We start from the raw sequence: 21,627 nt of genomic DNA on the forward strand, positions 1-21,627 counted from the left end.
AACGACGAGTATATCGCATTAGTCATAAACAGACAGCAAAAGAACAGTAGTAGAGACCATTTGATGACAGTAAGCAATTTATTAAATGTGACAACTAAAAATGTCCGGAAAAAACACAGGCTTTAACTCCCACATGACAAACGGTAGATATATATATTGCGCTTATGTGACTAACAGAGTTTGTCAGCCAGTTTCCATCTCTGCAGCCATTGCTGAAAGGTCAGACCTCCTTTGTTTATATCAGGTAGTACAAGCTGGGCTGGTTGATCCCACCTAAACAGACAGAAACATTTACATTTACACCGTAATGACTGTGTTTATTTTATTACAGCTGGATTCATTTTATTGTTTTATAATACAGGCAAAAACCTGTGTGGAACAGACATCCCGAATGCATGTGTCTCACCAGTGCCTTATAGCAATTTTGGTTTGGTCTCCATAAGCAAGCCCTTGTGCACAGCGATGAGTGAGCTGTCGAACTCTGGTTACCACAGCTTTAAGAAGCTTCTGATCCTCCTCGTGGACTTTGGATAGCAGGTCTGCAATCGGATATACAGTGTTTGCATACATAAAACATACAAACATTATCCCTTATTACAGGGTTTGTTATGGACAGATCTTTACCTTTTTGATCAGATGCACGCAACAATTCTGCTTCCTTCTGTGTGTTCTTCAGAGTAGCATGTTGTAGCTGCTTTAACTGCTGAAGGTATCGCAGCTCCAGCCACTGTGAGCGAGTGTGAGACCACAACTCGACCGGAGACTAAAGTTAAAGCAACAATAATGTTTGTTAAGTCTCACAAATCCAACTATGTTCTCTTCTATGAAACTGAAACACCGGCAATATTCTGGTGGTTAACAGAAGAAGGAAAAACATGAACTTGCTCTGTATAGCGGGAACAACATGTTGTGGCACAAAGTCTTGAACAGGGGCAAATGTACACGGTGGATGGAAAGCCAGGAGGATGGAATTCTTTGTGATCTGACAGAAAGAAAAACATAATTAAACACGATCGAACACATCAATCTACAAATTGCAATCCATAACCGTGTCCTTACCCTTCAACAGTTCTGCGGTCCAAAGCAACAAGTGATACAGTTCCCAGTTGCTTGACCTCTTTGGAAATTGAATTTCTGACATTATTCGCTGCAGTGGCGACTTCATCAAATGTGGGCACCAGCTTTTCAACAACAAAGTCCTGTAACTGAAACAAACGACCAAACACACATGAAACATACATTGGAAATATGTTTTTAACCTCGTACCCCCCATCTTAACCAAGCGCATATTCTCCAGTTCATCTTTACCCAAATCTAAAGGTGTAATGCCTCATTTGAAAGCTAAGGCCTACAAAGGTGACAGTGACCCTTTTATTGCGTTTTTACCACTTTTTTGTCATCTTATGTGTCTTTTTTGTTGCTTTGTCATCACTTTGTACATTGCTTTTTGTGTTATGTTTTTGTGACTTTTTTGTTGTTTTATTCTTGAAGCCTTTAGATTTGGGTAAAGCCAAATAGGAGAAAATGTGCTTGGTTCAGGTGGGGGTTAAGAGGTTATTAAAAGAGTATCCACTCAAATGTATCCACAATTATACCTCTTTCTGATGGCGAATCAATTCGGTCTTGGCTGTAGAGTTGGCTTTTATCAGGCCTCTGATGTCCTCTTGTCTCAAATCCTGACATGAAAAAAACAGCATCATATAACATTAGGGAACAAAACAGAGAAAATCAACACAACCCATGGCTGAGCTTAGGGGAGACAAACTTACCACCCACTTCCTGAAGTTCAAAATGCTTTGCCACTGGCTGTGAAGGCTCCTCAGTGTTTCCTGTCTGCTCCTGGCATGTTGGTCCAGTTGGATACATCGGTCACGGATGAAATCCCTGGTGGCAGCCTGCATCACACACTGGAGCTCCACCTCCAAAGCTGACCTGGGCAGCAACAAAGCAAACTAATAAGCTGCACGCTACAGATTTTAAGAAGTCAAATACGCAGATTATTGACTTACATGCCCAAGGAATCATTTTGTAGATCCTCAACAACACTGGACATCTCCTGCTCAGCCTCCTTCTTTTGAGAAAGCAGCTGATTCCTAAGCGTTGTGGCCCTTGCTCGAGTTTGAGACAGACCCACAAAACTCTGCTCAACTTCCTCCCACGCAGCCTGAAAACAGACATGTAAATATTTAACCCTGAAACTCACACTTGTAGCATCAAATAAGGACTGAAAGTTGCACCTGTAAAAGAGTCTTAACAGGTGGTAAATTGTCTTCCTCCTCTGCCGAGATGTCCGTTAGGTGATCATCTTGATAGCGAAACCTTAAACAGAAAATGATTAATATCCACATTCCTACACCAAAACACCTAATAACATTCTCATACTTTAGGGAAGTCACATCCTGAGATATATTCAATGAGCCCAGTTTGTCCTCCAGGTCTTTCTGCTCACATAAAGCCAGATATTGCAGAGCTGACAGGATGTGATTTGGAGGATAACCACACAACAAATCCTAGCAAAACAAACAAACACACTCTATGTTATGAAATCATTTAAAATAAAATCACAGATCCGTTTTTTTCAAATTAGTACAGCAAAAGCACCAACCTCAACAGCGTTCAACCAGTACTGAAACACTGAATTCTTCTGTTCACAAGTCATTCTGTAGGAAAAGGAAAAATTAGTAACGGATAGATTGAATGTATTCACTGTATAGACTCACTGTGTGTCCTCAGTCTTCGTTTCACTCTCCTGTAAAGACTGATAGAACTGGATCCTGCCGTTGCACAACTCCCTCACGTCACGCTAATTGTAGAAAGGAATAAAAGTAAAACAATTTTAAAGAATAGTGTTATTGGCAGTATCAGTAGACTCAAGTTAATCTTTCAAATGGCTGTAACTGTTTCAAGATAATAAAAACGTGATGCATCTGCAGTTCTTACCAGCACTTGTGGCTCTGTGGTCGGTTTGGAACAGAGACTTTCTTTGTTGCTCAAGGACTTTTTATCAAACAACACCTCAACCTCAGCTTTCCTGTAACATATGTGTAAGTATACATTTAAATATATATAAATTTGTATATTTAAGCACTTGATCACCATTACAGCTTTATTTACCTTGTCATCTGTTCAAGTGTCAGGCTGTGCTCGTTGATCTTTTTTATGTCATTGACAAGTATATCACGGTCCTGGATGCTGTGCAACCTCAAGGACTGGAGGAGCATCTCTCTGCAGCGGTTATCCTCAACTTGTGCCCAGGTTTGCCCAATAGACTGCTCTGTTGAAAAGACTCAACTTAAACTCAACTCCAGACAAAAGCACCACTTGCTGTCAGTACCTTGTGCTGCCAGTTGATCCTCAGTTCCACTATTCTGTGAATCCAAGTGTGCGATTTCCGCAGTGAGCTGCTCGATCTCTCTCTGAAGCTCCTTCTGTTTAGCTGCAGTGCTCTGGCCCTCACTCCGTTTCATCTAAAAAAAAAAAAACACAGCAAGTTAGGTTGCATTTAATTTATAGGTTTATTTAATGTAAGAGAGACAAACCTTTTTCTCTTGAAGCACGTTATACCTAAAAAAAAATAGGAAGACAAAAAGACAACACAATAAAAAATTAAGTGCTAATTCAAGTTCACCTAAAGTTTGAGTGACAAAAGAGTAAATACCACTTTAGATTCCCGCGCATGATCTTTATTTTCCTGAAAAGAGAAGCAGAGGTCGGTGCACAGCCAACACATGTATGATGACGTTTGACACCTGGAGTAAAACAAACCTCTGTTGAAATACATGACGAGTCACATATTTCCAAATTGGCTTTCCTGTTCCCACGCATAGCCTGGAAGAGATATACGTTAGATGCTACAAATGTACAATGACACAAAGAATTGAAAACATACGTTTTAAAATAGTTGTCATTCGGCAGACTGTCCGGGGGAAGGTTGAACTCCACTGTTGCCCAGCGCTTCAGCTCCTGCACCAGATTTCTGTCCGCCATCCTGAACGGCCCGAAATATTGAACCGGTAACGATATAATAATATACAATAATTATTAGTTGATTAACTGTTGCTCCTGTGACATTTAAACAAAATAAACAAATGGAAAACAAAGAACGACTACTTTTTGAGAAAGCAAACAAATTCCCGCTCACTACGTCATTTCCGTTTTCTTCTTCTTCTTCTCTGGAATCACATCCCATGAGCCCACACTGCCACCTAGTGCGCACTACTTTGAACCGAGAACCGAGACCAGGCATGTTGAGCCTTTTTAGTAATAACATGTAAAAAGTTTTACATGTTATTTTTTGCAAAGCACCGCACACAAACACTTTTTGCACCCGTGAAAATGTGTAATGAACAATATAAAGTCGTGTCAAAAAAATCCCAAGGCTTTAATGACAGACTTTTATTCATTCATGGATGACTACAAAGACTCAATCTTGTAGGACAATCTTGTAGGACATATCTAGTCTAAATGCACAGCATTAGCCATTCAGTCATTTCTTCAGTTTATATATAATTATATACAGTATGTATAGCCATAAAATATGGTGCAGACAGACATATTTTTTCCAAATAAATGACACGAATTGATAATAATATAATGAACAATATAATGTAGAGTAAAGATCAAATAGTTAACCTGTATGTTTCCTTGTTGTGCATGATTTGCATTGGGGGGAAAAAATAATAATAATTTAAATAAAAAAGCATTAATAATAAAAAAGGCAATTAAATAATCATCAACTCTTGGTTGCGTTATGACAAACTCTTCAAATACAAAGTTTAGCAGATCAGACAAATTGAGCTCCACTTTTTAGCACCACATTGATGACCTCTGAGGCCTGAATTCACTTCATTCAGTCTCCAACAAATGTAACTTGGTGAGCGACTGTTTAGGTAACAAAAAACATCAGAAAGCTTATGCTTTGAAGACATCCGTACAACTGCGACTTAGGTGAGGGTCAGCCAAGACAATATTTCAACACAATAAAAGAAAATAACTTTTGATTCATTGTGTCCATGTGATATACTTTAATATACCTAAATATTGAACTAAATGAGCCACTGGTTGTAGATCCCTACTTGGCGGTGTATTTGTTTTTGGTCACCGTATTCTCGTGAAAAGGTTTAAGACAGATACGGATTCCTGAAACCAAAGTAAATGCAATTATCCATTTTGAATGATACAAGTAATGTTTTTTAATAGATATTAACCATACCTTTGTTGATCTAGTTTTATTAAATACATTCCAAAAGCGAAGTGTCTCGTCTCCAGCTCCAGTTACTATGGCCTCACCATCAGGGGACATTGCCTACAAAATATTTCAATACATAAAACAACCATACAAAAACAGGTAGAGAAGAGGGTACTACAATATTTCTAACAAATGATGAATTGTGTTCAACAGAAATACTGACCAGATACAGAACGCGATAGGAGTGTCCTGTGAGTTTGGCCACCTGTGTGAGGGCTGGATATTTCCACACAAGAATCTGGTTCTGAGAGTAACCGTGGGTGCTCACCTGGAAAAAGGGCAAAAATGTATCTAAACTTAAATAACCGCAATATTAATCATGTCATTATCTTTATCAATGCAGTAAGCAGTGACACTTTTACAATAATACAGTCACTGCTACATACCAGCTCATTGGCATGCTTTGACCAGGCCAAGTTGCACACTTGTGACCCAGTGTCCATACACTGCAGCGGCTGTGAGGTCAGAGTGTTCCAGAAGCGTATGCAGCGGTCGGCTGTGCCACCTCCTGACGCCAGCAGGCCATGCTGATGAGGCGACCAAGCAATGGCTTTTACTGCAGCCAGGTGATCCATGTACATCTGAACTGGACTCAAGGAGGAGTGGTTCCAAACTAACAACTAGTCAAAATCGTAATGACCAACAATTACTGCTAGAAGATAATTAAGATATTATTTAATCAACAATAGAATATACTATTCACCTTATTATCATTGCCACCAGAAGCAAGTAGCTGATGATCAGTGCTCCATTTTAAGCCACACACTTCTTGCCTGTGTCCCTGCAGTCGTCTTTCAGACTGAAGAGGAGGAGTTCGCATATCCCTTTGAAGAATCATGCGGTCACGGCTCCCTGAAGACAACTGATCTGCATTCCAAGCTAGTGCTCCTGTGTGAAAAATAAAATCTCAGATTGATCAAGTAGTTTCAGCTAAAATGTTTTCACACATTAACTTGTTCTAACCAACTCTGGCTGTATGTCCTTCTAGGGCAAAAAGTTTCTTCCCAGCACCAGCATCCCAGATCTGGACATAACCTTTGTGGGTTCCCACAGCCACCAAATTACCCTAAAATCACACAGAATCACCTGAATAAGGATTTTTTACTCTCTCCTTATTTCTTCTTCAAGTTTTCTAAAAATAGAAGATTGTTACTTCTCACCCTTTCAGACCATCCCACAGATGTGACCGAGTCTCCCTCCAGGGAGAGATCACACAATCTGGTAACCTGACATAAGCACATGTGCAACAAATTTTGGTTTGAAATGCAACTGAAGAAAGACGACATACTGGATATATATGTATATATATATTTTATATATATATTACCTGACTTGTACATGCACTCCAAAGGTAAACGCATGTACCTAAACCAACACTAAGGACATTGAGGGACGACCAGTCAACCAAGTTTAAATAAAAGTCATCTTGAAGCTCTGGAGCATCCAAGACTTTAAAGGGGATTTTAGATATTTTACGAGTTGGCTTCCTTGGTGAACGCAGCAATTTCTGACTGTAAAACAGAAACAATGCAAATGGTCTTGGCCAAATATGTTACTAAAACACACAAACTGTTAATACAAAGGAAAACCCTGAACCTTTTGTTTGAAACAGGTGACAGGGAATAAGGAGAGATGTTGGAGCCATTGTCCGATGGTGATCTTCTAGTGTTTAATGTATACTGCAAACAAATAAAGAGACGCTCTAACGACATAGCATTGCTTAAAACAAAAGTTTAGAAGAATCAAAAATGGTAGAAATCTAAAATACGTACATTGAATAGACTTCTCTTTTCAGGAGTCGCTGGTTGAAGACGTCGATCTTCAGTTTGAGGGTCATGGATCTTTTCAATACCAGCTCCTAATAGTTCATTCTTTAACAAAGCAGAATAGGCCAGCCCATCAGCTGTAACCACAAAACATGTTTAAGGAAAAGAACAGGGCATTGATCAGAACAGGCATTCTGTTGGATAACCCTGTTTTACCTTTGCTATTGTCAGAAGAGGCTTCTTTTGTTTTTCTGTTGTGATTTTGCAACTTCTCATTTTCCTACAAAATAAATGAAACCTCATCAATCTTAAACAAAACAACAGATGTATGCTATAGCATTTCATGAAATGTTTATTAACACATCCTTCCACATTGATTATTCTTACATTTATTCTGTGGAAACTGATGCTCCAGTTAGCTCCTGCTCTGGTGGGGATGAATCTGTCTCCGAGTTTACTTGGTGAAGATAATGGGGAACCGCTTAGGGGCCGAAATGGCTGCAAAGATATTAATGCAAGGTCTGTTTACATTTATTTGAGTGCATATGTCAGTAAACAACACATTGTGTGTGTCACTACCAACGGCACTAAAGATATCTTAAAAGCTGTAATGTCTTACTACAGGAGTCAAGTTGTCATTTTGAATATTGATTTGACGAAGGAGGCGATGTTCATACTCCTGATCCATTGTGAGGTAAAGGCTGTCAGAAAAAGAGAAAAAGGTTAGTGTCGCCTGCTCAGTTAGCCCTTTGAAGCAGCTAGTGGTGATAGAACAAATCTGGCTATGACAACTTACCTACAAAAAAACACCCGGACTTCCAGCGCAGGGCGCGCGCACGGAACACACGGCCTGTGGTGATGTTATGTTACTGTACTGGGCTCTTATCAAAGGATTTTCATGTTGAAGGAAACCTTTTGCTACCGATGCATTGTGGGAAATGTTGAAGGGGTAGTGACGTTTGCCTTGTCACAAATCAAAACACGGAAATGTTGCACGATTCAGCGCTTGTATATTATATCTATGGGCTGAGTAAAGTTTTATTTTGTAGCATTATTTAAATGAAATTTAAGCCATATCATTTCACAACATGCCCAGTTAGCGCGAAACCTGCGTGTGTGATCAGTAATGTAAAGATCGGCATCGGGGCTTTGCCGTGGTTGTTCACGCCACAAGAACCCAGGAGTAGAAGACGGGTCACCTTTCCTATTTCTTATCATCTATTTTTGTTTTACTTTACTTTGTTAATTTGGCTTTTATATTGTCCATGTTCAAAAATATCTTTATATGAATATCTTATCTAAAAGAAAAAAATCTCTTGTACAACTTGTAAGAGATTTTTGATCTCAATGCCAGGGCACTTTTGTAGGCTACAGTACAAGAGTGTCCTGGGCCAAGAGGCAGCAGTTTGTTGCGAGATGGCGGCCCCATTTGTTACTGTGACAGCTGCGATTTCACATCTAAGATTTGTATTATGGAGCTGTGATTGGAGCTCAGTTGGGAGTGTGATGTTGTACCGATTATTGTGGACAGATGGCGCTGTGGCGCTATAAATGCACTGGTACCCAGGTCCCAACCATAGACTGTAAAAATAACCTCGCAGCCTTTTCCTCGCATGACCTCATACCTGAGGATACAAACTCAAACGTCCTTCTCCAACCTCAGAAGGACGCTTAAGTTTGAGCAACTCAAGCATATTCATATTTTAATAATAGTATTGTAATATTAAAATACTTCCCCCAAATACTTTTAAATATGTATATGTTTTACTATTAAGGTAATGTACAATCAGTTTGAAGGTAAAACAGAAAAAAATAAATAATAATAATAATAATAATAATAATACATTTTATTTGTAATGCACTTTATATTTGACGCCAAATCTCAAAGTGCTACAGTGGACAGCATAGTTAAAAACAAAACATTATAAAATACAACACAACATATATTAAAGACAGGACTAAAAAACCAAAGCATTAGCTGTTAAAATAAGCTTCTGTAAAAAGGTGGGTTTTAAGTCCTTTTTTAAATGCGTCCACCGTCTGTGGGGCCCTGAGGTGGTCTGGGAGGGTGTTCCACAGGCAGCCGTGTCCTGGGCATAACCAGACGGTGCTGTTGGCCTGACCGGGTCCTGGTTGAGGTGAAAGAATGCAGTTTTGCAGATGGAGGTGACATGATTGTCAAAGGAAAGGTGGGGGTCAAATGTAACCCCTAGGTTAGTGACATAGGGAGAGAGGGGAATGGTGTGTCCAAAGAATGAAACAGTGGTAATTGGAGAGGAGCAGAGTTGATGAGAGGTTCCAGTTTAAATGGCCGCTGTTTTAGAGCCGTTTAGCTGCAGGAAGTTTTGACTCATCCACGCCTCTATCTCCTCCAGGCAGGAGCTGAGGTGGGCAGCCGTGACAGAGGGGGAGCGACACTGAGGTAGAGTTGTGTGTCGTCAGCATAGCAGTGGAAATTAATTCCATGCTTGCTGACGACACGACTCAGGGGAAGCATGTAAATGGTGAAGAGGGTTGGACCGAGTACGGACCCCTGGGGGACCCCGCAGGTGACAGTGTGGGGTCTGGATTTTGCGTCCCCAGAGCTACATACTCGGTTCTGTCAGTGAGGTAGGAGTGAAACCATTGAAGGGCAGTACCAGAAAGACCTGTGTAGTGTTGAAGCCGGTGCAGGAGGATGTGGTGGTCTACAGTGTCAAACGCAGCAGAGAGGTCGAGAAGAATGAGGAAGGATGTGGAACCGGAGTCAGTTGCCATCAGCAGGTCGCTGGTGACTCTGATGAGAGCTGTTTCTGTGCTGTGGAGGGGACGGAAACCGAGGAGTTTGGAAATGAATGGGAGATTTGAAATTGGTCTGTAATTTGACAGGGGTATAGGGTCCAAGGTGGGTTTTTTGAGGAGGGGTTTGATGAGAGCAGTTTTGAGGGAGGTGGGAACATGGCCTGTTTCTACAGACAGGTTTATTATTTTGGTTATGAGGGGACTGATGGAGTTGTTGTGAGTTTTAAGCAGAGGAGATGGGAGGGGGTCAAGGCGGCAAGTGGATGGTTTGGATTTACGGATGATGTTCTCGACCTCCTGCTGCGTTGTGAGGTAGAATTGTGATAGAGTTTATGCGATGGGTGTTTCGGGCAGGTCTATTGAGGTGCTATTGAGAAGTGGGAATGAGAAACGGATATTGTTAATTTTTGAAGTGAAAAAATCAAGAAACTGGTTGCAATTTGTATCTGTGTGACCGTAGAATGATGAGACCTGTGGTTTGAGGATGTGATTTATTGTGGAGAACAGTTTTTTGGAGTTACCTGGGTTGTGAGTAGTGTTCTGACCTAGCCTTGGAGAGTGCTTTGGCATAAGCCCTACGATGTTCCCGGTAGGCCAACTTATGCACCGTCAGGCCAGATGTTTTGCAGGCACGCTCCAGGACACGGCCAGACCTCTTCATCCGTCTCAGCTCGTTTGTAAACCAGGGGGCAGAGCGGGTAAATGTGACTGTCCGGGTTTTTATTGGAGCAAGACAGTTTAGAATTGAGGTGAGGCTGGTGTTGTAGCTGTAATTCTTCCCCATCAATCAGACTGGGGAAGAATTGTGTCTTGTAATTCTTGCTGTATTTCCTAATAGTCAGCTGACAGGAACGGTTAATGAGAAAAAAAAGCACCCCCTCATAGTGTCTATAGGTCTTCTTTTGGTGGACCCCATAACTGAGCACTGGTTTTGTAAAACTTGATTTGAATTAAGTTTATTAAAAATGGCATTCATTTATAAAAATGTAAAGAGTTACAGTCTTGCACAAGCTCAATATGTTTCCTGTTTCATAATTTACTACACACACCCTGTCCCAATAAGACATCTGTGTTATTATGTGGTATTTAGCCTTTTACACTTGTGCGTTTGTAAAATATTGATTTGTCTCTGTGATCCAGATGTCCATGCCTCTTTGGATTAGGTTGTCAAATAAGCACATGTCAAACAGGGTCGATGAGCCTTAGATTGCCAGACACTTTTAGACACGATCTTTACAGCATTAAAACAAGAGACACTTTATTTACCAGTTTTCAAGTGTATTAATTAACATTAGAATAGAAAAGTTGAAACCATTTTTTTTTTCTTGCTAATTTGATTTGGCATTTTAACCTATGTCTCTCTTTGTTAGTTAAACGCATGCCCCGATTGTGGCCTTAGCCCTGACTTGGTGCCTAAATGTCCAGCAGTTAGTTTGTGTCTCTTTAGTCTTTGCTCGTCCCGGCTCTGCTCCTAATCCCTGGGCTGTCAGAGCCTCCCCTCTGAACTCATCGTGCAACACAGGAAAACGTACTAATTGGGGGATTTTCCACATCATTAACTCTGATGAGTAGCCATTCATCCCCACACTTTTTCATTTACACTGCTTTATCAGTTTTAATCCAGTTAATAAATAATATCAAGCACTAAGTGAATATTTATCCATTTGTTTTATTTACTAATTCTTACTCTCCTTTCGGTTACTTAAATTCTATTGTAGCTGCTTATTCAATGTATACATTTTGCTTTTCATTTGATTCATTTAAATGTGTAAGCCCTGGTCCTGTGTGAACATGTGTTTCAGTGGCCGTGCGGCCGGTCAGCCGGTCAGTCTGCCTAGGACCAATTAGGGAGCGGGGGTCTGTTGGTGAGAGTCCCCCCCTGGAAAGCTCTGATTGATTGGAGTCTCATCTTCCTAACAGGCTGGCACACTGCCATGGAAGCCCAAGCTCTGAGGAAGAAGAAGGGGAGGGGTGGGAGACTGTGTGACGGGGAGTGAGACACATTAGTTGAAAAGTTGGAATATGTGTCTCTGCTTTTGTCAGATGACAACGATTACTGTAATAATCTGGGTGCTCTGTTCTTGCTGAGTTAAAATAGTGCGGTTTTACGGGAACCACAACTCTGAAAGTGTAGGAAGTAAAAGAAGCATGTACTAACAAACTATATTTATTTTTATGACAACATTTTGTACAGCCAGAAACCAATTTTACAAAAAGATAATAAAAGACACAAAAACATTTGTACATTTTCTCATCAAAATAAGCCTAAAATGTGCATTCAAACTATTATCTAAACTTTGGCTTATTCTTGGTCCACAGTGTCACGACTGTATCGACCCACAGAGTTGCAAACGTACAATGTTGGACCCTGTCATGGTCAGCTGCAGTCTAAGCATCAAGTAAGCAGCTGTTTTTCCCCATTATATTTTAAGCCTTGACGGTCAGTGACTCACTTTTTACTATTGTGTGCAGGTCCAGACAAGTTGTAGTTGTTAGCATACCCTTTACCCCAAAAGTATAAAACATGGCATTGAATTGCACTTTGTTTGAAAACAACTGGCTTTGTCTTCCAGAATAAAGCATTTGGACATGTTGCGTAATCTGAAAAACCGATGGGCAACATTAACAGGTGTAAAGAATTGTATGTGACATGTTACAAGGCCTAGTTAGTGCCACTTGACACCGTTTCCTACACAAAGGGGATACACTTGGATCAATTGTGCTGAACAAAGAGTAAACAATATGGGGAGCAGATTATGTATAGGACCTATTCTGTGGCTCAGCAGGTCCACACAGCACCCAGCCCCAAACTGCCAGCAGGTCTATCATCTCCAGCATCACTCAAGCAAAAAGCCTTACATCATTCACTGTTCTCTTACTTCATTTCACTTTTTTGTGTAGTGCAGTTAAAACTCTATGCTTAATCCCGCCAGGTCGGAAGCTATGCGAGGTTGGGCCAGGTTGCCCAGGTGAATGGTGTGACAGTAGTTGGTAGTGGACAAAGGGGTCGATGGTGCAGATTGGCAGCTTTGCTTCTGTCAGTCTTCCCCGAGCAGCTGTGGCTACAAACATAGCTTAACACCATTGAGTGAATGAATAATGCACAAAATTGTGTATTGTAATATTAATATCTCCATGTATGACAGTATTGTTTCAATATTGTCTTAATGGTTCATCAAAAAAAGCTAAAGAAACAGTGATCGTTTCTTTTTCCAGCTGCCAATCACCTTTAGTCACCATGCTGGTAAATCACATGGGTAGCCAGGTCTTGTCCATGAAATGAATGTGCTCCTTTGCTTTCATTCTCAAAGCAGCAATGCTAGAGCTGCGCTGGTCTACATCCTCCAGTGGGTATTTGTCTGGGTATGGAGCGGGACATTGATAAGGGGGCGGAGCCATGCTCTGCATCCCTTGGCCCATAGATGGGTGAGGGTGAGTAGAGTGTGGGGTAGAGTTAAGAAAGCTGTGGCTGGGATAGCTGGGCTGGAGACTTTGTGGTGGACCCATGAATCCTGGTATGCTGTGCACTGGTGTGGCACTGGACAGTGGAGAGGTCAGCCATGGGTCCAGGGGAAGAGAGTTGGTCATTGAGCCCATACTTGTGTGCACAGGTGCAGGACGATTTAGGGACAGCATAGGGGGGTCATGAAGCTTCATGGTACTGGCATCCATTTTCTCTTGTCTGCGCCATTTTGCCCTGCGATTCTGAAACCACACCTGGAGAGATGCATTTACTATTAGATAGACATATGTTATCAAGCTGCTGCTGACCCTGGTGATGTGACACTTGCCTGAACACGCACTTCTGGGAGATTGACTTTCATGGCCAGCTCTTCTCGGCTGTACACATCTGGGTAGTGGGACTTCTCAAAGGCCCGCTCCAGCTCGTGGAGCTGGTATGTAGTGAACGTGGTGCGGTTGCGCCGATGCTTCTTCTTGAGTTGGTCGTCTTTACAGGAGTCCGGATATTTTCCTTTATCACTCTCCACACTCTTCCTCTGTTCATCTAACTCGTCATTACACTTGCTCGTAAATATTTCTGTTCAGGAAATAAGGCAGGTATTATTATTTTTGTTTTGTTATTATACAATAAAACCTAGCGATGATGTTTTCTGATGAAGAGCAACAATAAAATCAGTGCAGTAGGTGACAATGCTAAGTTTAACAAGGGTAAAAGCAAATGTTCTCTTCCCTGACTATTTGTTGTATGGTTACTCAATTAGTCAGTCAAAGAGGACAACCAATGACAGCAGCTTTTGTTGGGTGTTTAGTAGAGTTTGCACACAGTTTGATAGCGGTAATAGATTGATCCTATTCAGAATGACAGATAGATTTCTGACACAATGTCTTGAGGTTGTTTTCTACATCATGTTAACATAAACTAAAGAGACCCTTTTTTGGACTTCATTGTGGTGTGTTATGAGGGACAAAGCCAGGGTCACTGTTTTCTAAAGCACACAGCGATGCTGAGGTGCAGAGCCACTCGCGCCTCGTTTATCTACCTCTCATTAAGGAGGCATGACAAAGGCCATGCTCCTACAAAGCCAGAGGTCAGGTCTGGTTCAGTGCCCAGGCTTCAGCCTGTCAGCCCATCACAGGCACCAGACTGAGGCGGCCCACTGTTCATGAGCACAGCATCTCTGAGGGACGGGCGTCATACAGGAGCTGCTCACTGAAGGGGAACTGGGCTAACTTCACAGGATAGTCCCACACAAAAGAGCGCTGATGTCATCGTGATGAGCATCCAACTGAAGACAAATGGATACATACACTCAGACCTTCATCGAATAGTGCTCTGCTTTCACTCATTTTGGTTTCTCTAAAGCAGTGTTTTTCAACCACTGTCCTGTGGCACACTAGTGTGCCGTGAGATATTGTCTGGTGTGCCTTGGGAAATTATCCAATTTCACCTAGTTGTTTTTTTTTAAACCAATTAATTATTATCCGCAAATAATGTACCGTTTTCGAGTGTCAGTGCTGTCTAGAGTAGAGAACCCATGTAATAAATACTCCATATTAGGTTGCTAATTTCTTTGAAAACTCTTTGAGAATTAGTGATTCATGGATTCGGCAGGTTGCGGTGACTGTAGCACTGTGGCTAGCGAGACTATACGGTGTTCCTATTCAAGACACTTTGATGAACGACTGAATATAGGCTACAGGGTTACATTTTTAAATATTTTCTGCAGGTGGTGTGCATCGTGATTTTTTCAATGAAAAAAAATGTGCCTTGGCTCAAAAAAGGTTGAAAAACACTGCTCTAAAGTCATCAACCACCTGCTAGATCGTGTAGTGTAGTCAATGCCAAAATAATTCCGGATTAAATGTTATAAATTTGTCTGTGAGACACGCCGATAACAATAACAACAGAATGAAGACTATGCAATCTCATCTATACAGATTAAGGGAATTCCACCAGGGGATGGGATTGGGCATAAGCCACTACACCATCTTGTTCTGTGATTTTATCTCTCCATCTAAGCCCACACTGTTCTCAGCTAAAGCTACATGCAACAGGATGTAACACTGATTTGGAAACTATTAAAAAACCTCCTAGCATCAAATCAGATGCATTAAAGTAGATATACATGTTTCCGTTTGAGTGAACTGGACCTTAGACAGTCTCACAGAGTTCAGGGGCCTTTTATGTCTGTTTTGGGTTGTGAACGTACCGCTGTAATGTTGCTGTTCTGAGTTGCCATTCCCCAGAGCCGACAGGTGACCGCTGTATGTGGGGTGAGGCAGATGCTCCTGTGGTTTGGACTCCAGACTCTTCATATCCACGTGGTGCGGTCCCGAGCCCCCAATGGGACTGAGCATGCCATCGGGGTCTTTGCTGAAGCCCAGTATGACATCAATGCTGTGTACATGTCCACTGCCTCCGCTCTTCCCCATGTCGTGGTAGTTACTGGGCGAGAGACAGCTGTCGTCCACCATGCTCATGTTGTCCAGTGACAAATGCATCCAGGCGTCTACTGTGAGGTCTGGAGGGCAGAAAAGTGTGAATGAAATCGTCTTAAAAGTGTCACATATGAACTTTTAAGCTCATATGTGAGCTTCAATGTAAGTATAGTGACTCCACAAAGTGTACTTATGTAGCCTACCTGTTAACCTGCTTATCCACTGCTCAGTCAGGGAGCTAGAGAGTCTGATGTGAGCAGGGCAACACTCAAAACTGATATCAGTTTGGCAAAATAATGCACCTCTTGAGGTGGATTTTTTTGTGTGTCTTTACCCATTTAGGATTGTTACCCATCTGTAGAGGCTATTTGCTTCCAACTTCTGCTTTTTCACAGACGCTATTATGTTTTCTTCCAGAATAAGTTGGAATTTAAACTAATTAGTTTTTCAGTCTGCCCAATAAATGTTCCCTGGACCCCGGGCTGCAATACAACCCCAAAGGATAATCGATCTATCACCAAGCTTAACAGCTACACACATGTTCTTTGAGATGAAAATATGTGTCCCTTCTTCTCCAAACAAATCTTCTTTGCTCACTCCGACCAAAAAGTGATATTGCGGCATGAAAAGAATTAAGGGAATAACATTTAGATAAGCCTCATGCATTTTAGAGACACATAACAGAGTATAAAATAGAAGGTCAGTAAAGGGTCAGTTTGGAGAAGAAGAGGCACAGAATCTCATGGAAAGCACTTCTGACCAACTTCAGCATGGGGGTGAATCGATCATCCTCTGCGGTTGTATTGGGGCGCAGGACTGACATAAAGTGCTTATTTTTAAATGCATTTACTTTAAAGACCCAAAAACTACAATATCCAATGCCTTGCCATTCACAATATAGCTTACGTCACAATGATCAGATCGTCTTCATTGTCCCTGGAGTTAATAGAAATACACTTTCTGTGTTTTGGCCACTCCTGGCTGGAGCAACCGAATCCATTCGCTCCTTCACGTCTTTTACATTGTTACAAACAGTTCTGTTAAAACTTCTCTTTGTTTCTACCTCTCCGTAAGTATTATGAGTATGTGTGTGTGTGTGTGTATATGTAAATATATATTCTGTATATATTATATACACCCTTTATTGAGTTGATGTGTTCACTTTTACAGTTTTAATTCTGATGTAAAGTGTTACACTATTTAATGTATTGTGTAATGTTATGCAATGTATTACACCCCTGGTTTTCAAAAGTACCACCTCTTAAAATGTTTGACCTGAGGCTGGTTATGAGTCTAAAATGTATCTAAACCTTTCTAAATGACAACTTAAATTTCTTTTGTATAAAGTCAAATATCTCTTGTGATGGGTGGGGAGGTGAATATTGAGAGCTGATATGTCTGTGCGAGGGCTGTTTAATTTGATTTTGTGTGTCTGCTGTTTTCTGTTTGCTTTTCTTTGAATGTGATTCTGAGGATCCCCTTGAAAACAAGATGATTGTCTCTACATTGCCCCTCTGTAGGTGTCGTCTGGAGGTTTTGCCGTGGCCTCCAGTCTCTTGACCTATGCTTCATTGATAATTTGGGGATAATCCACCAAAGAGCAGCCCAGAAATCTCTCAGCTCTGAAAGACGACTTCTTGGAATAAAGTGCAAGAATCCCTCAAACTATGACCAAGAATGATATTAACTCTGCAGGGAATTTGTTCCTTTCATTTTTTTTTTCTTTTTTTTTTTTCAAATAATTAAGATAAAACTGTTTTTTTAATGTTATGGGAATGTCTCATCTGTAACTTCATGCCTTTTGGAGATTATTTCATCTGCCCCTCGCCTCATTGTTCACATTAATAGAAACTGTGATCCTAAACTTTTTTTCTTATCAATTTTAAACTTAAAGACATTTCTCTGCTCTACTGAAAAAGTTAGTTATTAAAAGTAAACTAAAACGTGTACACTCAATTAACTTAATTTCTAAAGCTAAAAGTTTGTGAAATTAGATTAGAACATACCAGTGAACAGTGTCCCAAGTTAAACTGCTCAAAGTTCCAGTTGAATGGTCCACACTTCTTTCATCCACTAACATTTAGTTTCCATTGACTGCATTTCCCCAAAAGCAGTAGCATGAGTTGTAAATCTCAACAGAAAAAGTCCATCAGGAACAGTCCAAGGGGCTTTGTACAGCCGACTTCAGCCCGTAACACTCTGAGTGCAGAGAGTGAAAGAGGAGTGAGAAGGAGAGGGAGAGGTGCACTGATAGCGGGCAAAACGAGGGGATTAGGAGCGGGTTATTAACTGGAATCCTTCCCCTTTAAGAGTGATTGGCAGCTGGTTTTCGCCAAGTTATTGTTTTAAATGCTGCTTTTATTCATGCCCACAGGAGGAGGTCAGCCTATAGAAGCACAGATAAGACATGCTTTCATAAATGTATTGTTGTTTAGACAAAGGGTTCCAGAAAAGTCTCGATACAGCATCATGGGCCTCAATGTGGACAAAAATGCATCTTTACATGTACGTCTATGCAGCTCAAGCTGAGGCAATATAATAATGAGCTCCAGGCTCCTTCTGCCATGTTGCCCTGCCCAAGTGTAAATCCTTCTCAACCTGTTGGTGTTCTATGAACTGAACTTCAATCTGTAAATCAGCAATAGTGGCTCATATGGAGGGGTCGTCCTATAACCGAGAGGTTGGCAGTTTGAATCCCGGCTATTGTATCCTTGGGCAAGACACTTCACCCATCTTGTGAAATTAGTCTGTGAGTGAGTGGATGTTGCAGGTTAAAGGGGCCTCGCTTTCGTCAGTCCACCTCAGGGCGGCTGTGGCTACAATAATAGCTTATCACCACCAAGTATGAAGTGAATGAATAACGACTACAATGTAGCACAATACAGGCTTGTCAAGTACAATATGAGAGTAAGTTATTATTATGATCTAAATGCAATTGTAATGCTTATCAGAAAACTGACAATAAGGCATTAATTATTTCACTTCACTCAGTCACACTCGATTGGAGTAAGCTGTCCTGTCTAACACGTATGAAGTGAGGTCTCTTGCTCATAGACACAACCACAGTATGTAATGGAGTCAACCTCAAAGAGGGACTAGGGCTGGGTGATCAGACAAAATAATCCCAATATTTTTCCAAATATTGATCAATCTCAATCTTCAATTCAAATAATTAATATAGTTTCAGCTATTATGGTTGACCCTTAAAAAACTCAGCTTGGACGCTCACAGAATTCACCAGGCCTGATAACTGATGGTGCAAGTGCATTTAGATTCACTCCTCGCAAGCAAACACTGCAGACTAATTAACATCATTAACAAAGATCTTAGAAAATGAAATTGAAATCTGGTCAGAGTTTTTAACTTGCTAGTGTATATAATGTGGCTCTTCTTTTCTTGTTGTAAATCCAAAAAGCCCTCTGTAGACCGGTCTGGATAATTAGCACGTGCTATAACACCTACAACAATTCATTTTCTTCATCTACTGTTATTATTATTATTATTATTTTATGCCCATGTCAAAGGCACACTGACTAACATTTTGGATTATCCTGCGACCAGCAATAAAAACAAAGTAAAAAACCCCACAAAAAACACGCTCCTAATGATCAGCTCGACACAGAAAATGTTATGAGGAGGGATGAACCATTCACAGCCAGGGCACATTTGCTCATTTATTATGTGTTTTCGTAAAATAATTTCATTCCATTTACTGGGTGCTGTGTTACGCTGTGTGGCTTTAAAAAAATCAATAAATTAAACCACAAAAATAACAAAGTAGTGTTATAACAAGACACTGGCATTCACAACATACAGGAATAAAAATAGATGTTGTAAAATTCGCTTAAACTCTTAATATAGGCTATACAAAATACACATAGACACAATAATGAAGATGATAGAACTATGAACTAGATCTAACTAAGATGATAAACAAACATACAATTAAATTATATAATGATATGTTGGAATAAAGATATTACTTTTAATTCAGTAACTGACTTCTTGGGTTCTTGGGTTAAGGTTATGGTGCTTTGTTTGTCATTCTACAACAACTGTACAACTAAATTTGTTCTCTGCATTTGATCCATCCTTGGACGCCACTGGGACAATGAGGCAAAACCGCGCCCGGGGACCCACCTCCGGATGTGGAGCCAGGCTAGAGGTCAGAATCACCTGGCTCGAGGATTCACCTATTGCACATGTTTTTAGTGGTAGGTTAAAAGCGGATACAAACTCCACACAGAAAGGCCCCGTCCAGGTGGGAATCGAACCCAGGACCTTTTAGCTGTGAAGCACGAGGGCTGACCACTGCGCTACTGTGTCACTTTGTTAATTCAATTGTTAATGATTGTTAGCTTTTGTCCATTTTTACTTTATCTTCCAAGTTCAGCAGCAATTGGCTGTTTTCAAGCTGCTTAGTTTGATCAGATGACAATGTAAGTCCCTCTGATCCCATTAGAAGCAAGAACTGCTAATGTGTAAACGGCACTGTGAGCTTAGCCAGAGGAGGAAAGAAGGAAGGAAAGAGACAAGAAAAAATGTGATTTGTCACATTTTTTCTTGTATTTAGTATTCAAATTAGGGGGAAAAGAAATTAACAAGATCATTATCTGGTTGTTTATGTTTCTTGGCATATTGTTAACTGTATATTGACACTAACTCTAATGTCAGACTTTCCAAAATAGTTTAACCATAATAGACCAAATATTTGAAGCAAACGTTCTGTTGAATACCAGTGACTAGACTAAAGTATTAGAGGCTACTGAGATGATAATAGATGTCTCAGAAAAACGTATACTGGCTCCCAAAGCTACTGCTTTGTCTTATTAATACAGAGACTTTTTGTGTATTAATACCATCTGCGACAGTGGCGCAGATGGTAGAGCAGGTCGTCTCATGATCGGAAGGTCGGGGGTTCGAATCCCACCTCCTGAAGGTGTACACTGTCGTTGTGTCCTTGGGCAAGACACTTCACCCACATTGCCCCCAGTGTCTGCGTACATTGGTGTATGAATGAGAGAGTGAATGGGTGAGTGGATCCTTGCTGTAAAGCGCTTTGAGTGCCTAATGTAGGTGGAAAAGCGCTATATAAGTTGAGACCATTTACCATTTTATTTTGGATGGCCTAATGCAGCCACAACACCTGACAGGTCAGAACTCTTCAAGAAGGCTCAAACCAGATGCATACAAAATATGTTACAGGCCTTAAAAGAAAAATTGGCAATGGAACAAACTATTTTTTTTCCCTTAAGGACTTACTGGTGTCATTTTTTCAAATGAAAAACAAGGCTGCGTTTTGGTTCTTATTTTAAACAGTTACTCAAAGAGAGACAGACACCTATCTTTGCACATAAGCTACTCCTGTACTCATGTGCCTTTTTACAAATGAGAAGGGAGAGGGAGAAGTGCCGGGTGGCAGCCAAAGGATTGTTTCAAAACCCAAAGACAAACACATGAGGCACAGCTGCTCCTCCCAACCTGCACCAGGGTTTATTCTCTCATCGACCAGGGATAGCCTCGCAGAGGCGCTTCACATGTGTTACCCAAAATGTGTTGTGCAGGTTTCCATCAGGCAACATTTATGTGCCTGCCCAAGTGCGCACTGGCCTGTAATTAAGCCTGGCCCAACCTTCAGTTTTAACTTCATTATAACTTTAACTTCATTTGCCTGCCATATTTTGTAGGACTAAACAAAGATGGTAAATTGGCCCAGGTGATGCCAGATGAGAGCACTCCAGCCCATGCGACAAACATCATTCCCAAGAAAATACAGGTGAGAGTCCCAACAAGGTATACATAATAAATAGGCCTAAATCCAAATTGCTCCTTAAATTAAAGAATGGTGCGTAGGAAAACAGATGAAAAAAGCAGTTTAGACAATTAGAGTAGTGAGATTTTTTAAAATGGATTAGACGGGATGGATGAAGG

The 21,627-nt window shown here is 40.8% G+C and overlaps 3 protein-coding genes across 4 annotated transcripts; all 3 read right to left on the reverse strand.

The window, feature by feature from the left end:
- Positions 1-149: 149 nt before the first annotated feature.
- Positions 150-4,021, reverse strand: haus5 (HAUS augmin-like complex, subunit 5). Of its 2 annotated transcripts, XM_079575111.1 has the most exons (19): positions 3,890-4,021; positions 3,766-3,828; positions 3,659-3,691; positions 3,540-3,564; positions 3,335-3,467; positions 3,115-3,274; positions 2,941-3,031; positions 2,721-2,803; positions 2,606-2,660; positions 2,383-2,510; positions 2,238-2,319; positions 2,010-2,164; positions 1,770-1,932; positions 1,596-1,676; positions 1,060-1,205; positions 886-982; positions 625-763; positions 407-539; positions 150-273 (listed from the first exon to the last, which is right to left on the reverse strand). In XM_079575111.1, exons 1-19 carry the CDS (start codon positions 3,985-3,987, stop codon positions 171-173), a joined length of 1,968 nt encoding a protein of 655 aa, XP_079431237.1. In that variant the 5' UTR covers positions 3,988-4,021; the 3' UTR covers positions 150-170. The 2 variants fall into 2 exon arrangements, with proteins under 2 accessions (XP_079431237.1, XP_079431236.1); XM_079575110.1 differs by lacking the exons at positions 150-273; positions 407-539 and having other exon boundaries at positions 645-982; positions 3,335-3,458.
- An 837-nt stretch (positions 4,022-4,858) lies between these two features.
- Positions 4,859-7,960, reverse strand: LOC306976980 (fizzy-related protein homolog). Its single transcript, XM_079575127.1, has 14 exons — positions 7,811-7,960; positions 7,634-7,715; positions 7,402-7,512; positions 7,231-7,294; positions 7,021-7,151; positions 6,845-6,927; positions 6,576-6,759; positions 6,409-6,474; positions 6,212-6,314; positions 5,952-6,136; positions 5,635-5,868; positions 5,412-5,516; positions 5,213-5,305; positions 4,859-5,139 (listed from the first exon to the last, which is right to left on the reverse strand). The coding sequence occupies exons 2-14, from the start codon at positions 7,700-7,702 to the stop codon at positions 5,098-5,100; spliced, it is 1,470 nt and encodes a 489-aa protein (XP_079431253.1). The 5' UTR covers positions 7,703-7,715; positions 7,811-7,960; the 3' UTR covers positions 4,859-5,097.
- Positions 7,961-13,044: 5,084 nt separating this feature from the next.
- rx1 (retinal homeobox gene 1) lies at positions 13,045-15,759 on the reverse strand (the record flags this gene model as incomplete). The annotated part of the gene is made up of 3 exons (XM_079575231.1): positions 13,045-13,512; positions 13,587-13,834; positions 15,468-15,759. 3 exons carry the CDS (start codon positions 15,757-15,759, stop codon positions 13,045-13,047), a joined length of 1,008 nt encoding a protein of 335 aa, XP_079431357.1.
- Between the last annotated feature and the right edge of the window lie 5,868 nt (positions 15,760-21,627).

Source organism: Gobius niger, assembly GCF_951799975.1.
Source record: "Gobius niger genome assembly, chromosome: 17".
Classification (NCBI taxonomy): Eukaryota; Metazoa; Chordata; class Actinopteri; order Gobiiformes; family Gobiidae; genus Gobius; species Gobius niger.

Bases quoted from the DNA above. Each gene is read 5' to 3' on its own strand.
- LOC306976980 (XM_079575127.1), bottom strand. From the start codon at position 7,702: ATGGATCAGGAGTATGAACATCGCCTCCTTCGTCAAATCAATATTCAA. The intron at 6,928-7,020 runs GTACGTATTTTA...ATTTGTTTGCAG, and splicing joins AAAAGAGAAGTCTATTCAAT to TATACATTAAACACTAGAAG. The intron at 6,475-6,575 runs GTAATATATATA...TGCTTATGTCAG, and splicing joins GGAGTGCATGTACAAGTCAG to GTTACCAGATTGTGTGATCT.
- haus5 (XM_079575111.1), bottom strand. From the start codon at position 3,987: ATGGCGGACAGAAATCTGGTGCAGGAGCTGAAGCGCTGGGCAACAGTG. The intron at 3,032-3,114 runs GTAAATAAAGCT...CATATGTTACAG, and splicing joins ACACTTGAACAGATGACAAG to GAAAGCTGAGGTTGAGGTGT. The intron at 2,661-2,720 runs GTGAGTCTATAC...CTTTTCCTACAG, and splicing joins ACGAAGACTGAGGACACACA to AATGACTTGTGAACAGAAGA.